At 52.2% G+C, this 17,958-nt stretch overlaps 5 protein-coding genes across 5 annotated transcripts; 4 read left to right on the forward strand and 1 right to left on the reverse strand.

Annotated features, from left to right (window-relative positions):
- Positions 1-165: 165 nt before the first annotated feature.
- Positions 166-2,157, reverse strand: PtrM4_086070 (Myosin-tail-1 multi-domain protein; the record flags this gene model as incomplete). The annotated part of the gene is made up of 4 exons (XM_001940125.2): positions 166-387; positions 440-952; positions 1,008-1,550; positions 1,612-2,157. 4 exons carry the CDS (start codon positions 2,155-2,157, stop codon positions 166-168), a joined length of 1,824 nt encoding a protein of 607 aa, XP_001940160.2.
- A 2,909-nt stretch (positions 2,158-5,066) lies between these two features.
- PtrM4_086080 (guanine nucleotide-binding protein subunit alpha) lies at positions 5,067-6,361 on the forward strand (the record flags this gene model as incomplete). The annotated part of the gene is made up of 5 exons (XM_001940124.2): positions 5,067-5,187; positions 5,250-5,434; positions 5,488-5,645; positions 5,704-5,962; positions 6,014-6,361. 5 exons carry the CDS (start codon positions 5,067-5,069, stop codon positions 6,359-6,361), a joined length of 1,071 nt encoding a protein of 356 aa, XP_001940159.1.
- A 1,359-nt stretch (positions 6,362-7,720) lies between these two features.
- On the forward strand, positions 7,721-8,699 carry PtrM4_086090 (mitochondrial 37S ribosomal protein mS38; the record flags this gene model as incomplete). The annotated part of the gene is made up of 2 exons (XM_001940123.2): positions 7,721-8,054; positions 8,104-8,699. 2 exons carry the CDS (start codon positions 7,721-7,723, stop codon positions 8,697-8,699), a joined length of 930 nt encoding a protein of 309 aa, XP_001940158.1.
- A 1,081-nt stretch (positions 8,700-9,780) lies between these two features.
- PtrM4_086100 (uncharacterized protein) lies at positions 9,781-11,352 on the forward strand (the record flags this gene model as incomplete). Its single annotated transcript, XM_001940122.2, has 1 exon — positions 9,781-11,352. The coding sequence occupies one exon, from the start codon at positions 9,781-9,783 to the stop codon at positions 11,350-11,352; it is 1,572 nt and encodes a 523-aa protein (XP_001940157.2).
- A 3,284-nt stretch (positions 11,353-14,636) lies between these two features.
- On the forward strand, positions 14,637-15,970 carry PtrM4_086110 (uncharacterized protein; the record flags this gene model as incomplete). The annotated part of the gene is made up of 5 exons (XM_066106700.1): positions 14,637-14,819; positions 14,913-15,371; positions 15,429-15,673; positions 15,727-15,894; positions 15,952-15,970. The coding sequence occupies 5 exons, from the start codon at positions 14,637-14,639 to the stop codon at positions 15,968-15,970; spliced, it is 1,074 nt and encodes a 357-aa protein (XP_065963638.1).
- Positions 15,971-17,958: the final 1,988 nt, after the last annotated feature.

Raw genomic sequence — 17,958 nt, forward strand, 5'->3', positions numbered from 1 at the left:
CGTTGTAGAGTCAGCTATGAAGCGTGTAATTCGTAAAGCAGCTATTATGTGCCAATCATGTACCCATAAGGCGGTCATGTTCAAACACCCAGCCACCTATATCTCATTCCGTATGTTCCTGCTTTCCATCACCCATGCAATGTAGCCTTGAGGCCCATCACGAGTTTAGGCGCCAACGTTGGCCAGGAGAGTCTCGTACTTGGACTTCCAGTAGCGCGCGTCACCGCCAGTAGGTCCCGCGCCAGTTGACTGTGAAGCCTTAGCCTTGACCGTGGCGAGCTGGAGTTCCAGGTTCTTGACGACGTCGTCCTTGTCGAGAGCTGCCTGGCGGTACTGCTCGGCTTGCTTGGAAAGCGGAAGCAGGTCTCGGTACTCTTTGTAAGAGCGCTAATCTTAATTAGTATGTTATTCCATAAAATTTAGGGTATTTGTTGCTTACCTTGGCGAGTTCAGTCCACTCATCTACAGCGTGCTCGAGATCGCGAATCTTCTGCACCTGAGCAAGCATCTCATCCTCCAGGTTGGGGTTTGGGGAACCGCCACCGCCGGGAGACATGCTCATGGAAGCCTTGAGCTGATTGATCGCAGTCTCCAGTTCGGCTTTCTCAAAATTAAGGGCTTGAATAGTTTCTGCGTTGCCCTTCAACTTGCTAGTGACCTTGGCATGCTCCGACTTCAGAGTCTGGACAGTCTTCTCAAGATCCTTCTTTTCGTTGAGAGCATTCTCAAGTGTGGTCTGAGCCTTACGTCCATCAGCCGTCATAGCCTCATTTTCCGACGTGAGGGTATCGATCTGCTTTGACAAACTAGCCTTCGCTTGTCTGAGCTCAATGACTTCCTTCTCGAGATCGACAAGCTTGGTCAGACGCTGCTTAAGCTCAGAGTTGTGTTTCTGGAGGCGGCCGACTTCGATCGTCAAGGTGTTAAATTGCTTGGTTTGCTCATCGAGCTTCTATGCTGTTATTAGTTTCATATACACTTGGAATATTCATGCATGCACAACTTACCATGAATAACTTGGAATGCTCGGCCGTCTGGTTGCTGTACTTGGTGTTCAGCGCCGCGTGCTCCTTCTTTGCCTTGTCGGCGTCGAGACGGGCGATGTCCTCAGCTTCTTTCAGCTCGACTATCATGGCATCAAGGGCCTTGGTCTTGTCGGTCTCTTTCGCAAGCAAGTCAGCGGCTGACTTGAGCTTCGCGATGAAGCCATCGGTGGTCCCCTGGACTGCAGCATCGTCCTTAGTATACATGGCCACCTCTTTGCGTAGAGCAGCGACTTCAGCTTCAGACTGCTTCTTGGAGTCCACAAGCTTCTCAAGCTCCTTCTCAAGGCTCTGGAGCTTGGACTTGGTCTCAGACAGCTGTGTACGCTCTTGCTTCAGCTGCTGCGAGCCGCTGTCAATCTCTGTGAGAAGTTCGCCCTTCTCGAGATCGAGACGCGAGACGCGCTCCTCGAGTGTCTCTAAATCTTTCAATTTGCTCTCGGTCTGAGTCTTGTGGAGCCGGAACGCTTCATGCCCCTGCAAGATCAAGCTATTTTGAATGTCGGCCTACGTGATTGTAAGTTAGCAAATGTCTTACAGACAAATGTCGATCGTGGAAGCAACTGACTTTCTTTCGCACGATGTTCAGCTCGCCCTCTGTTTCTCGGATGGTCTCGTTCAACAAGGCAGTGTGATGCAGACCCAAGCTGTCGCGCTGTTTATGCAGGAACTCAGGCAGCGCAACCTTTGCATCGTTTGCTGCAGCAAAGAGGCCCTCCAACTCGACCCAGAGAGCATCGATAGTGGCGTTGGTCGCCTCTGGGCACTTTTCACGAACCAGCTCAAGCAGGCGGCGCGTGTTGACGACTTTGTCCGAGACAGTCCTGGAGAGGTCCGCAACATGCTGTTCGACTTCTTTCTTCAAAACAGTACCCTGAGCAATGGCAAGCTCTACATCAGGGTTGTGCTGAGTGGTGTTGCCGGCAACCTGAGAGTTGGTCTTTGAAGCTGCGATCTGTTCTTTTGTGGCAATGGCATTCTTGGCAGTGGGAACAACAGAGGTAGTCGAGGAACTTGAGAACTGGTTCGTAAATGTAAACTTCATGGGCTGTGGAGCATACTTGGAGAAGCCGAGCGCCTTTGGGCCGGCGTACGGCTGATCAGAAGCCATCATTGACAACGAGACTAGACGCGCATTGATTAGCATGAAGCGGGCACTTGGATGCTACGAGAAATATACCTTGCTTGAACTAAGAGGGGCAGGATCGAAGCCGCCGCTTGTGTTGGTTGTGCTGGCTGTCACGGCCGGACGTCACAACAAAGCGTGGCCGTAACTGCATGCGCAAGTTAGTCGAGTCTTGGTATACGCTGTCGGACAACTTACAGACAGATAAGAGAGATGCCTACGAAGTAGCGGGTTTGATTGAGGCGCGTGTGTGGTTGTATGCTGGTGGGGTCAAGAAGGTGCGGAATCTGTAGATAATCAAGGCAGTCGCGCAGTGCGTCAGGGCAACTACACACGACTATGCCGCTAGTATCCTAACAGTCCTAGCTCTTTCAATGAACGTCAAAATCAGAGTCCAGTACCTAGGTAACCGTCTTTTCACCTCATGCCGCTACTAAAGAATGCATGGAAATGCTCATGTCACGTGCGAGGCAGCTTTACTTTCACCCTCACCTGGGACCGGACTTGTAAGCGAAAGCCCACGCTTATGGAGACGACAACATCCGTCGCCATGGTAGCATGTCTTGGGGGATATCATTGACATGAGGTAAGACGAAGCAAAAGGTACAGACTGTTCGTCTACTTGTTGGTAGCCACGAGGGAGTATGAGATGGAGCACCAGAGGCATGACAAGACAGAGAAATGATTTTGAGCAGGAAATTACTTGGAAGTGATATACGAGATACACGCGAGAGCACCATGAAATTCGAGACAGGCACCTACCTTTCTACGAACATGGTATCACTAAAATACACGCCTATACAAAATTACTAGACAGCACTCCCCCCCTACGGGACTACTCGACAACACCCTTTGGACGCCTGACATGGGAAATTTGGCTACTGTGGTAATATTCATGTTTGTGATAGTGATGAGGAGGAGCGGGCAGGTTGGGACAAAAGAGGAAAATATGGTGCTTTTTGTGTGCTCGTCCTAACCGACCTGCATCAAACGGTCTCAAGCTCAACGCTGTCCCCGCAACGCACAAACCACTTGATTGGCCGTGGACCGGAAAAAGGGCATGTGTTGAATGGCATGATTTCGGTCGAGAGTGCATCCAAAAGGAAGAAACAAGCTGGGCAGGCCGAGTGGCAAGACAAGGCTTGAGCGACGAAGCGTGTGGCCAAGGGGCGAAAAAGCATAGGAAAACGCCATGTCGCTCGCGTGTCAAACCAGGAAGACGGGTGCAATTCCCATTCGGCAGTTGAGGTGCTACTGTAAGACGTGGGTGAAATGTCTCACGCCGCATGCATATCCGTCGTGGCAGGCGTGTAGGAGATACAGTTGGGGGTTGATACAGTGGAGGCTGAGGTGGCAGCTGGTAGTAGTGCACAGTGCGGGCGCGGGCAGCACGGATCAGGCTCGCACAACCTCACAAGCTTCGGGCCAGGTCACGACACTTGTGTGATGAGTTCAGACGCTCGTGGAATGAGTTCCAGCGCGTCATTTTAGGGGGCGTCAGACCCAGCTATACGGGCCTTTTTACCCACGTCGAACATGGGGTAGATCTGTAGGCGGGCTCGGATGCCACCTTGGACCTTGTGAGTGGGGGCGCGTCGGGGCGAGAATACCACGTTGGAGATAGTTCAGGGTGAGATGGGAAAGGAGATGGTTAGGGGAGTGGGAGCATGAAGGGGGGCCAGCCGGCGGAGCGTTGGCAGCGCAGCGTGCAGCAATTGCGTCGTCTGCTGAGCCCCACTTTCGGAGGTATGGCAGCGGAAAGGGCCGCCATGTGCTCCTGCCAGGACTGCTTGCTGAAACGCCAACCCGATCCTGACCTAGGCAGTGGTAATATGCCATGTACGTAGTCGCCAGGCCGGAGTATTAGGGAAAGTGATGCAGAGTCTGGCTGGTAAAAGGTAGTGGAGGGCACTGGATGGTACTGGTACTGGCGCTGGGTAGTGTTGAGCATGGCCATCAGGCAATGTCTGTGTCTGTGTCTGTGTCTGTAATGCAGAGCACGGCTCGGCCGAAGCGGCTAGTCATGTTGTACTCGGTTGGTGCAGCAAGGACAGATGGGGACAATATCGGCTGCTTGAGTGCAGTCGATGGGCGCCCACGATGAGATGACTAGAAACATGACGTCCTCGACAGTAGACTATACCTACAAGCCGTACACGGCAGCCAGAAGCGGGCCCCCCATCCCCAACGGCCAAATCGCACGCTTAACCTGCCCTTGGCTGTCGAGCATGGTGTCGTGGGACGGGCAGAGGTAATAAGACGACGCCGAACGGCTGGGTGTTTGGCTGCAAGAGCAAGGACCCCGACGGCGAACGGTGCTGATCAGGGATATCTTCGGCAAGGCACACGTTGTTATATGGCGTCCGCTTCCCAACTAAGAGACTAACTCGCCAGCTCTCCCGTGCTTTCTGTCAGCGTTTCCTGCCCCGTGTGTCTTTTTTATCTCATCTTCTTTTATTTTGGCGGCTGCTGATCGATCGAGCACCCGTCCTGCACTGACATCCATCTCTCTCCCCTCGTCCTAGACAGGGAGGGCACTTGCTTTTTAGTCCCTTGTTCCGCGTAGCTGGCTCTTTTGCCCTCGCTAGCAAGTTTAGCACTTAGCAGTCCCCTACTAGGCCGCCAGTAACCTTTCCGGCACTCGTCCCGCCGTGCACCCCTCCGCCGCCGACCGGTAGCGTCGCCCTCTGTCATTTATTACGCGAGTCACGGCCAAAAGAGTCTGCGTCTGACGCACTTATAGCCTTTGCCCGTAAGCTCAGCTTGGTGCTTGCATGCCTGTAGCCTGTAGCGTGTGCACCGCGTGTCGCGACTTTCTCCTACCCCAACGCAGCTGCTGCTAACAGCTGCTTATACCCACCGCCAACCAACGCACTCACTGCATGGCATCTGCGATAATGTGTTTCGGACGCAAACCCTCCACCGCCGACCCGGAAGCCAGGAAGAATGCCGAGATTGAAAAGAACCTGCGGGTCGACCGCAAGAAGGCGGAGCGCGAAGTGAAGTTGTTGCTGCTTGGTATGCGCCCACTTTGAACATGCAAACAATGCGAATGCATCCTAACAAAGACACGATTGTAGGCGCCGGTGAAAGTGGAAAGTCGACCGTCCTGAAGCAGATGCGCATCATCAATGCCGGTGGTTTCCAAAGCATGGAGCGCAAGACATGGCGAGCCACCATCTTTAACAACCTCGTCTCCGCCTTCCAGACCATCTACGCCGCCATGCAGGAAGACGACACTGACTTTGAAGATGAAGACAACATTGTACGTTCTACTCCACTTGCACTGCTTTCATAGCTCATGCTAACCCTACCCAGCGATATTCCGAAATGGTCAACGCTGCGCCTGACATTGGTACCGAGGAGCCCATGCCCGAGGAGTTTCTCACAGCCTTCAATTGCCTATGGGCAGACAAGGGCGTCCAACTCACCATCCTCAAGGGCAACCAATATGCACTGCACGACAACCTGAATTAGTACGTCCCTCTCTGTGCCTGTCACTGATGTCTATCCGTACTAACCAAACAACCCAAGCTTCTTTCAAGACATCGACCGCCTGTTTCAAAAGGACTTTCTCCCCACAGACCAAGACATCCTCCGCACCCGCTTACGTACAACGGGTATCTCCGAAACCATCTTCGAACTCGGTAATTTGACTTACAAGATGGTCGATGTTGGTGGTCAACGGTCCGAGCGAAAGAAGTGGATCCACGTCTTCGACAACGTCCAGGTCGTTCTGTTCCTAGTTGCCATTAGCGGATACGACCACGTGTTGGTTGAAGACAGGAATGGCGTAAGGAGTCTTGCTAGTCTCAACTCAAGCTCGTTCACTGACACACACTAGAACCAAATGCACGAAGCGCTAATGCTGTTCGAATCCATATCAAACTCCAAGTACTTTGAAAAGTCGGCCCTCATCCTCTTCCTCAACAAGATCGACCTCTTCGCCGAGAAGATTGCAGGAGGCATGAGTCCCATCAGCAAGGTTTTCCCAGACTACACCGGCGGACCCACCGATTTCGAAGCCGGAAAGGACTTTTTCGCAAACAAGTTCCGCAACCTGGTACGACAACCAAAGAAGGAGGTCTACGTCCATTACACAAACGCCACCGACACCAACTTGTTGAAGATCACCATGGCGTCGGTACAGGACATGATTGTACAGCGCAACCTCAATGCCCTGATACTATAATAATGAGCGGTCGCTACGCGCACAGCGATTTTCGCGGCCATCACAGCATCCCAATAACCGGCTGAAACGCTCGCCCACGCGAGAGCAAAGCGGAGCGTATGTCAGTTGTTGATCGACGCCTACTCAGAAGAGGTACATTGAGTAGGACCGGCATAGCAACGGACTTTTTAGTGGAAGTGAAGAAGACGACTTCCACGGCCCTTTTCTATTTTATACCCTCGATATCCCCTTCTTCTTCACATTCTTCTCTTCTTCTTTTGTTGGCCGTTGTTCTATAACGATCTGACGACATAATTTCTCCTTTTGTCAGATACGGCAAGCGCATCTGCATCTGTAGATTGGCAGCATGCAGGTTCGGATACAGACACGCCCCGTTCACAAGCGGGTAACCAGCTGACAAATTCTGCATGTAGCGTCCCAGAAAGGGCATTAGTTTGCAATTTTGTATGCATGAGCATTCTGAGGGTGGTAGCCGCCCTGCTTTTTTCCAAAGCCTAGCGAAAGGGTACAGAATGCAGTATGTCCGATTGGCAGGGTGGACAGGGTAACATGGGGTTGAAGGACGCTAGCTACGAGCAAAATGCTGTTAATACGTTCAGGATACGCGATGTTAGGTAGAAATAAAAAGAAGACATGAGGCCCCCTCGTCGACTTCCGCGGATCGTCATACGATAACCAATACAGATCAACATAACCAGCGTTTCACATGCCCCTCACTTTACCTTAGGTTCGAGCTATTTAGCCATGTTAGTTCCCGTGGGAAGCAACGGTGCAAGATGTCAGATTAAGGCTTAGCCCCCAAGTCTGCATGCGCGGTTGGGGCGTGGTTGGCGAGGCTGATTGCGCTCCCAGCAGCGGACAGACGGCACGAACCGAACACCGAGCGCTACATAGAGTTTGTTGGAAAGGCAGATGATTGGGTAACCGGGTACATGGCGGCATACTGGAGGATGCATAGCCACCGTCGGTTCATGTTGGAGTAGGCTGGTGGGAGAGGCTGACCATGTGCCCACAGTTACACCAGCCTGGTACGCGTGATCGTGATCGTGATCGGCCGGGGAGCACAGAAGGGCGGGGTCAGCAGGTGTGGAGAGCAGTGAAAAGCAAGGCACGCGGACAATGCAAGCTGAAGGACGTTGGGAGGCCCATCCATGTACTAGTCGACTGACTTACTCGCCGCGTGAAGTATATCATCTCGTCCAAGCCCGGGTTCCGATCTGGACTCGTGACTTGTGCTAGTGCCATTCGGGGAAACGTCGGCGCGTAGCGAGTTGCGGCAAGTCCTGACTGATAGCCGCCTTGAGCCTCATCAACCACCGTCATACCGTCATTCCGTCATATCTGCCCCCCTAGCGAGCCATGTTCTCGCCAGCTGTTGGCAGAGTCGCTCGCTCTGCAAACACTCTCTCCACTGCTGCCTTTGCCCGATGCGCACTGAACGCATGCGCTCGCTCCGCCCTCACTTCGACTGCGCCGCAGCAACCCCTCCACCAGCGGCGCTACTCTTCCTCGAAGCCCTTGACCCCACCGAATAGCAAGAAGAAGCCTGCTGGAATAGATCAGAATGCTACCGCCGAGCTGCAAGGAGCGGGGAAGCGGTCAAAGGAGCTGGGCCGGGTGGAGAAGCAGTCTACTGCAACCATAGGCAAGAACGTGCCCTATGTAGCACCTACAAATCACCTGCGGGAAGATGGTACGATTTACGAGACTTGAATTGTTTGTTTACAAGCTGACATAAACAGATGTCAAATTATCCGCCTTCTTCGGCCTCCATCGCCCCATTTCCATTTCGCGATCGTTTCCGAACGCAGTTTCACCCGCCGAGTTTGATGCCTTCTTCGACGTAGATCGCTCAAGTAGCATTAACAAAATGAAAACAACGCAACAAGTCCTGAGTGGATTCTTGAGGCGCGTACAGGACGAGATGGACGTGCAAGAAGAGCAACGGGCCGACGCAGCACTGGCCGAGCAAGAGGTATATCACCTCGACGGCCAACTCACGCAAGAACGTGTAGAAAGCTGGGCGGCCGACCTCCATCCTTTCCAACCCCCGCCAGCACCTGAACCATACGACGCAGTTGCAAACGTGCCAGCGTCAGAGCCGGAGTCATATTCTGCCGAGCGTCTCTCTGCCAGCATCAATGAGCGCGTAACCGAGGTTCCCCTGCCTTCGGACGAGAGTGGTCCGAGGACGTTTCGTGAACATGTTGAACAGCGGCGGTACGGCATGTACATGATTAGCGTCAAGAGGCAAAGAAAGCTCAAAATGAAGAAGCACAAGTACAAGAAGCTCATGAAGAGGACGAGGCTGTTGCGAAGGAAATTGGATAGGACATAGTGAATACATTGCGACGGCGTTATGGGTACGGATTCGCCTTGTCGAAGAGGGCGACTTGCGTTGTCGTGTGGATTGTCAGCATCGGACTTTCATGCAAGCGGCGTTCCGAAATAGCGCGCGCTACCCTACGGCTCGGTCTTCGGAAGGCATTAGGAACAAACTCGACTATCATCTTTTGAACATTGCGTAATCCCTGGTGTTCATGATCATTGTTTCACGCCTATAGCCTTGGAACATGGCCGCGTCCTCTTTCCTAACTAATTCTAGTAACAAATCACCTCACGACCTACCACTTTCCTTGCATTGTGTTTGATTTCTCGGTGTTTGCTTATGCGTTGCAATAGTAGAACAGATATCACATTTCGAATCGAAGCCAAGTCGAAACCGCATTGGCCATGGCCGCTGTCAAACGAGGCGTCGTCGGGCGCCTTCAGGTGTAGCTCCGCGTCGCAAAGTCACATGAAACCCCACCGCGACTGAGCATGTCGCAACGCCCACAACGTCAGGCGCCGGCTAGTAGCAACCCCAACCCCACACCCTTGTGTCGATACCGGTTGGAACCGCACGTAAGCCTCAATCGGATTCCCTAAGGCGAAGCGAAGTCGCAGTCGGGCAATCATACGTTCCAGCACGCCCAACTACGCATGACGCCTTGGCGAGAACGTTCCTTGAGTCATTTTTCCCGCTGTTTTCCAACCCCCCGCCATGTTCTGGACAGCGGATCGAAGGGTGCAAGGCAGGTGTCGATGCATGAATGAGACAAGTGATTGATCCTTCCGCGTTCTTCCTTGACAGGGCGCCTATCCTCAGGAACGCAAGGCGTCATTGTACAAGGCCACGCCTGTATATAAGGCTTGTATACCTCCGCCCAATATTGAAGGCCATCAACTTCGACATCAGCCAGTCAACAGTAGCCACCAGCATCTTCTTCGCTTCGTCCTTTCGCTTTTTCAAGCACTTTTCATTCATTCGCCCAGGTCGGCTCTTTACTTCCTAAACTTACATCCTTTCTCTTCAAGAGCTAGTCTCTCGTTTTCCAACCCATAAACCTTATACCTTTCACCTCCCCCACAACACAAACATGGTTTCCAAAACTTTCATTCTCATGGCGGCTATCGCCTACGTCGAGGCTCGTTTCGGTCAGGAGCAAGTGCCCATTGCTGCCATCCAAGCAGTCCAGGGAGGCAACCCCGGTGAGGCTGCTACCATTGCCGGAGCTGCCATTTCCGACCTCCTTGGTGCCGCCAGCTCTTGCGCCAAGCTCACCCGTGCTGATGAGATCTTCACCAAGCTCGGCGGTGGCGCCGATGCCCTCGCTGCTGCCATTGGCATGGTGACTGCGGAGAAGAACACCAACCCCTCTGCCAATGGCAACGCCCAGAACGTCTGCGGCGATGCTTCTCTTCCTGCTACCCCTGAGCTCCGTGGTATCACCCCTCTCATCGACCCCGCTGTTGATGTCGATGGCAAGGCTGCCGCCCTCAGCCAGAGCAGTGCTACTACTCCTCTCCAGGCTGATGGTATGAGCGTCTTTGATCTCATGTCCGCCAACGGTCTTGGTGACCTTGTCCAGGCCCAGGCTGCTGCTGGTGGTGCTGCCGCTGGTGGAGCCGCTGCTACTGGTGGTGCTTCCAAGGGCAATAATGCTGCTGCTTCCAAGGGCAACAACGCCGCTGCTTCTGGTGACGCTGGTGCTGCTACTGGCGGTGCCGTTACTGGCGGTGCTGCTGCCAATGCTACTGCCCCTGCTGCTGGTGCCGATGCCGGTGCTGCTGCTGGCAACGGAAATGGCAAGGCCAAGGGCAAGAAGAACAATGGCAATGCTGCTGCTGATGCCGCTGCTGCCTGTGGCAACGCCCCTGCTGCTGCCGCCGGTAATGCTGCTGCCGCCAACAATGCTGCTGATGCTGCTGCTGGAGCTGGAGCTGCCGATGCCAACCAAGGTCAGGCTAAGAAGGGCAAGGCCAACGCTGGTGCTTCCAAGGGCAACAACGCTAGTAACAACAACGCCGCTGCTGGCAACAACAACGCTGCTGGTAACGACAACGCTGCTGCTGGTAACAACAACGCTGCTGGTAACGACAACGCTGCCGCTGGCAACAACAACGCTGCTGCTGGCAACAACGCCGCTGCTGGCAACAACGCCGCTGCTGGCAACAACGCCGCTGCTGGCAACGACAACGCTGCTGCTGGTGACAACAACGCTGCCGCTGGAAACAACGCTGCTGGCGCCGCAACTGGAGCCACAGACGCCACCGCAGGCGCAGCCGCCGGCGGAGACTTTGGTACCTGCACACCTACCATCACCTTCCAAGGAGGCGAAGGCAACCGCGCCGCCACAGAATTCACCTTCCAGATCGCCGATCCCGTCGCCCGCGGTGGCCAAGGCGAGGCTCTCAACCCAGACATCATCACCAACGCCCTCTGCAATCAACTCACAAACGTCTGCGGCGCGTCTGCTGCCGGTGTCGCAAAATGCGAGTCCGCTCAGGCTGCTGTCAAGGGTGGCCCTCGTAACAAGAGCACTGCTGACAAGTTTAACACTTTGATTGGTTTCCCCGGTGCCGTTACTAACCCCGCTGGTGGTCCGGCAGATGTTCCTGCTGCTGGTGCTGCGAAGAGGAGTATGCGCAGGGGTGTTCGCGCTGCTTAGATTGAGGCTGTGGCTTAGAAATGCGGTGGTGGTTGATGGTGGTGGTGAATTTGCAGGTCGCTGGATGGCTGCTGCTGATAGTGTAAAGATGATGGCTGCTGGCTGCTGGCTGCTTCTTCCTTTTGTCGAGTTTTTTGATACAAATATCCCCCCCTTTGCTTTTGCATCTTTACGATTAGCGGTTACAGCCCATGTTTTTATTAGATATTATATATGATATGAATGAGACATATGCTCTTTTCTATGATCAGATTCTCTGGCTGAGTGAGTGAATGGGTTATCAGTTGAAAGTCATAGTTGGTGGAGCTGCTTGGGAGTCAAAGAGTGTAAAGCAAGAGAAATGGATGTTGGGTAGACATGATGGCTGTGAGTTTGACATTTACCAGGAGTGTGGACGGGCACTCTATAATCTAGTCATCTCAAATTTCATTTCCTGTATTTATTCTGGGGCGGTAGTTCTGTCGGAGGATAAGCGTCCTGAGGTGGTTGACTGTAGAGGCGTGAAATGAGAAAAAAAGAGGGTTGGAAGACGGCAAAGGTATCTTTTAGTTCAGCCGCAGTCTTTTCTTTCGCGCTCTTGAGTAGCGTTGGTGATGTTGTTACATAGCCATGTGATGGAAATAATGGGTGTGTGTGGGTAGGGCACCACCCTGGTGTAAATCAGCCTGCGAATGTGATGTCATTTGCAACTCAAGCGAGATTTTTGTTTCGGATATTTCGGCCACCAGGAGCGGAGGCTCTGAGATTAGGTGGTGCGGGATAGGTACCGGTGATGTCAACCTCAAAGACATGGTTGAATGAAGCATGGCATGATGGGATAATCCGGGGAGAGAAGTGAAGTAAGAAAAGTCCGGGAGAGTTCGCGGCAAACCACTTGGCGCTCTAGTTCCTCAAAAATAGGAGACAATTGACATCGGCAACAGCCTAAAGAAGATACTCCTAGTAAACCAGGTCATCACTCGTCTGTGTTCCGGCATGGCACGCCAAGACAGCAAGCAACCTGAATCAAGAAGGGCAGGAAAGGACCCAGGGGTTTGGAAGCCGTTGAAATGCATCAGAGAAGAGTCGTGGGTACGAAACAAGACGACTCGGTGCCCTAGAATTCCGACAGGGTGAATCGGGAAGGAGCCGTCAAAACCTGCTTTCCGAATGGTCTCTTCTCTCTTGCTCCTGCCTCCTTGTGCGCTTGGTGTTGCTGATCCTGGGTACCCACTTCGGAGTTTTGGCCTTCTTGGTGGGCGCTTCGAGGGTGCCTGAGTTTTGGCGACTCTCCTCGGGAAAGGCCGGGAGTTGTTGTTGCTGCCGAGGAAAGGATAATGTCAGTGTTGGTTTTGGCACGAACCAACATTACGCCCTGGTTGCACAATTTCCGTTGCGATGGCTCTCGCTCAACAGACTCCATTCCGTCTAGGTTAGGATCATTTGGAAGCGCTGTGTGGAACTGAGGATGGTTGCAGAAAAAGCCCTGCATATGCGCAGGTAATTTGGAATTCTCTCTCTCCGAGACATTGTACGCTTGGTGTAGGCGGGGATATGATGTATTCCGCTATAGATTAGATAACGTGTTCTGTTTCGCGCATTAGCATACTGGTGGAAACTTGAAAAGAACTTTTTAATCTAATCTTCTAGTAAGACGGGCGGATACGAGGATAAGGATGCGTCATGGTGGCCTAGGATCACTAGAGTCGAACGGTGGGGTGGGAAACAACTTGTCCCACCTGCACCCTGTAAGGAAAAAAGGAAACATGCGTTACTATCTTGTTTGCCATGGAACAGTAGTCTTGCTGAATTGCCGGAAAGCCAGTTTTGCGTCCGGTGTACGCAAGAAAGTGAGCCATTTGTTGGTAATCTGGGCCGGCCCGGATGGTTCTCGGGTAATCCTTATAGTAACCGGATCATTGTGTTTCTTGGTTTTCTTGTAGTGGCGTGAGAAGCGGCTTGGAAAGGAATCGATAAATGCGGAGTGCGAGGATGGAAGGTCGAAGGCCGCTCTCGCTTAGATGGCTAACTAGTTAGGGGTTGGTGGACGAAAGGCGACTTTGTTTTTGTCTTCTTGCGTTCTCGAGTACAGTGGCGCGAGCATGTGAGCTTTTAGTGTTTTCCCACAGGATTCCATATTGTTTCTTCTACTAGTTGCCATTAAAATGTTGTAGTAGCTCGTCAGATGTAGAAAGGGTTGCGATACCTAGATGGTGTTCCACAACACGATGACGTCCCCGTTTTCGGCTATGCCTTCCCTGTTTTGAAATAGCTCTCTCTGTATCCACTTGGCATCCTCGTATCTTGATACCTGAAACCTCTCACTGCCCCAATATTGCGGACAACATCGCCAGCGGCTCATCCGCGTCGACGACCTCGGGATCTCAACAGCAGAGACTGCGCGGTGGGGAGGACCCGTTAACTTACCACCGGCCGGTATAACGGCGGCATCCCTGGCCATATCCCCCTTCAACACCCATGTAGGACCCGCCCATTTAATTTCGAGGCAGCCACCACGCAGTCTTCCAGGCACGGCTGAGGATCTAAATCATCCGCCAGTACATGTTTGTAGTGGCGCTCGTTTGCCGCTTCCGTTTCGATCCACAGATCGTGCAGGTACGGGCGCGTACACGAAGTTCCATCGTTGACCTTGTGTCGAAATGGGGTGAAACTTCGTGGGAAATGCGCAAGTTGGAAGTTATCGCGATTCAGATTACCGTAATCAGCGACTCGCTACGAACCCTCGCCAATATGAAGATCCATGACCTTTAGGGCAATCGCGAGAACTCATCGCATGCTAACCGAAGTGCTGAGCTTCCAGACTCGGAATATGTAAAATGAGGTCCCAGATCAAAGGACAGTTGGTGGAACTACTATGCCGGAGCAAGTCTAGCCTACGGCGCCGTCGCACGACTACAGTTTTTGTCCCGAGAGAACCTGGGGAAACTCGTGCTTGCTAGCTAGAATGAGCCATAGACTCAGAGGCATCGTAGGGCATCGAAGGGCTTGCGCTGATGCGGAAGGCCCGCCGTCATTTCGAGCCGTTGGGGAGACAGGCGGATCCATATTTGGTCCAGAAGCTACTATCAGTCGTAGATTGCCATCGGCCATAACTGTCGCCGCATCTGCCACGCGCGATATGTTGGTCGTCTTTCTTCCCTCACCACCCTGGTCATCTCTATTCTCCTACAGAGTGCCGGCGGCATTCACTCTTTATTTACAGTTGCTAGTCTGCGACTCATTACGCTCTTTAGTTTAAACCCTTTCGCTTCTATGCCGTCTCTCGTCTCAACCGCTATGTAAATATGATCTCCCGGCGAAAACACGATAAGTCGGGACACGGCTATGTGGACCCTTCACTTGAACTCAACCTCGGGTTGTGGTCACTCTTCGCTGGCGCCTCAGTCTTCCTTGCCCTTAGGACATGGATCAAAGTCACTCGTCGTCATGGCCTGTGGTGGGACGACTACATCCTCCTTGTCGCCTGGGTGAGTACTACCCTAACTGGAGCGAACTATGTAGCAGTGTTCGCTCGTGGTACATGCAGTAGACATCAAGAGTGGCTGCTGACTGTCTTCTAGGTCATACTAGCTGCAAACAACGCCTTGATCACTGTCGAATTCGCAACTGGCTATGTTACCGACACATGGGATGACCGCATGCACATACTCATCAACGTCACTTCTTGCGGCACCCTCGTCAACCAGGCTCTTACCAAAACCGCCTTTGCCGTCACTCTGCTCAAGCTGACAAAGAACTGGGGCAAATGGATTCTCTGGTACTGCATTGTCTCGATGAACCTGTACATGGCAGCCAAGGTGTTCCTGCAATGGGCCAAGGTTTGTAACAAGTCTTCGTATGATGTGTGGTACCGCCTGCCCTTTTGCATCGACTGGCATTTCAGAGACAATTTCAAGGAGGGTGGTAATATCTACAACATCATCATGGACTTTGTCCTCGCCGTCTTCCCCTGGGCTATCACCTGGAAACTCGACATGCGGAAAGTGGAAAAGATCGGTCTCTGTATTGCAATGAGCTTGGTAAGTAGCAGGAATAGGGTAGTCCATTACCGAAGTCAGCCACTGATTGTTTTGTAGGGTATGATCGTCGCTGTCATATCAGCTGTCCGCACCGGCTGGAAAGACGACGGCAACGAGAAAGATGAATGGTACTTTTGGCGCAACGCCCACTCCAACATTTGGTACTCTTCCGAGATTGTCGGCACCATCATCGTCCAATGCATACCCGTTCTCCGGCCTCTCCTCAGGGACTTCAAAACCTCTCTCACGTCGAAGAAACTGGCCTCCATTAAAGAAGGAGGAAATACCACCAGGTGCAGCAGGTACGTTATATTATCTCCTAACAATACACCGAAAGATCTAACAACCCCTCTAGAATACCCTCCATGTTCGGTTTCGGCTTTGGTCCCGGCCCAACCATCGGCACAGGAAAGTCAACACACAACACGCTCATCTACTCCGACGCCCGCAGCACCGTCAACGACTCCAAAAGCGAAGGCTGCTCAGATTCTTGGGACTCACAAGGCATCTACCAGAAGCGCGAGTTTGAAATGACAACCATGGAAGTCAAGGCGCACAACACCACCAACAACAACAAGAGTGGCGACAATATCGTATAAGATGATTGCGAATTGTGTAGAGCAAAGAAAAAGATAGAAGGAGGATGTCGGAATCCTACCCACAGGTCATATGCTGGTAATAGCCCCCGAGTTTGATTGTTTTTTTAGAAGAGAATGGACAAGAACATACCCGCTTCGTTGCGATATACAGGAAACCATATAGAACCCCTTACGTCATATTCCATTTGTTCCTTATATTTTTTTTCCTTGGGATCCGCAAGGGAGAGAACACTGGGTGGGGGGGCAGGCGGCTGCTACGTGGGGGTTGGGTTGGGTCAGCTTACACAAACAAAAAGGGGATGAAAATAATCCACCCACTCACTCGCTCACTCGCTCGTGGATGGAATCAAGGAAGCCAGCATCCGTCGTCGCGCATCTACAAACGGCAGTTTTGCTCCTCTCGGCCATTTCCTCGGCCATCTCCAACTTTTTTCACCACCCCAAACCCACACCAACCCCACTTACCCTCATATCCGCGAACCTGGCTTTCGGGTCGAATTTAGGGCGCGCGCACCCACGCGATTACTAGCATTATGAGCTTGTTTGCGCGCGCGTGTGTGTGCTTGAGTCAAGAAGCTTTTGCGACATCGTGTGGTGGGTGGGTGGATGAGATGGGCGATGTAGATTGGGATCGGCTGGTAGCGGTGGGGCTCGAGCGTGGGTGGGGGGGTGAGATGGACGATTTCTCATGGGCAGGGCTGAGAGCTGGGAGGGAAGGGGTGCTGGGTGCTGGGTGTGGAATGGGAGGGGTTTTTAGGGGACGGATGGGGGTATGGAAAGCTGGGGTGCTACGAGTCGGAGGGTTACTTTAGTTTTGGTGTATATGTTTATATGACTGTATTGTACCTACGTAGGGCGCTTGTCGCTTGTCGTTTGAAGTATGCAAATCTGTACATCTGCACTGTGTATGATTTGTGCTGGTGGAGTCTTTCTCTATCTTAATATTACCCCCTGACCTCCAACTTTTAAATATCGATACGGGCATGCGAAAAGACAGTGTGGTACTCAGACCGCTATAGTATTAGATTATTTCGCTGCTGTAATTTCCCGCATTATTCTTATATAGAAACCGAGTCGGAAGCGGAAGAATAGAGGACGTCGGAGAGGTGTGAGATGTACGAGGCTCACTTGCACCCGCCTTGCCTTATCACAGTACTCCAAATCATATTCGATCCGCTCATTCAATCATTCACTCCTTCACTCCACCTCCTCTTACACGCCTTCGCCCAAAGATAGAAAGCACACCCAAGCCCGTCTTTGACAACCCTGCTACCACAAACCCTCATAAATTTCCCACCCATACTACTCTTCCAACGCCACAGAGAAATAGCAAACCCTTTACAACGCCGTGTACCTATCCTTTGCGGTATGCGCAGACCCTAGGAGAAGTACGCCTGCACACGCAAGCGTACATGATTAGAAATATGCGTCAGAAGAGTAAAAAGTAAAAAGCAAGCTGGGCAGAGAAGTCGTAATCGATGCTTTCTTCCGTTGGCACACCAAGGATGGCGTACCCATGGTACATTGATGGCGGAATATGAGAATGAGTTTTGGTCTTATGTATCTTTACACCCTCATCACAACCGAAATCCATGCCTAAGATTCCATCATAGCTGTGATGGCACTAGAGGCTTAGACCGTCTTACGTGAATAAGAGATGTGTTTAGTATGTCGTAAACGTGCGGATACTCGCGCCTTTGAAGCGTAGATGATGGGACATATATGACTGGTGACTTAGGATAGGGGTTGGTACCATGTGCTGCACATGGAGAGGAAGCAATGATGCATATACTTCACCAATTGTAAAGTAGGAACGAGACAATATGCAAGGTAAGTAGGTAGCTTGAACAAACGAGTTTGCAACAGAACATAGTACATATAGTGGAGTGTGAGATAACCTTTGGGTTTGACATGCAACTTTATTCTTTTGCATTATGGCGCTATATACAGCATCTGACGTCTTTTTAAAACGCAGGTTTGGTGATGTG

The sequence above is a fragment of the Pyrenophora tritici-repentis genome, chromosome 3 (assembly GCF_003171515.1).
Source record: "Pyrenophora tritici-repentis strain M4 chromosome 3, whole genome shotgun sequence".
Classification (NCBI taxonomy): Eukaryota; Fungi; Ascomycota; class Dothideomycetes; order Pleosporales; family Pleosporaceae; genus Pyrenophora; species Pyrenophora tritici-repentis.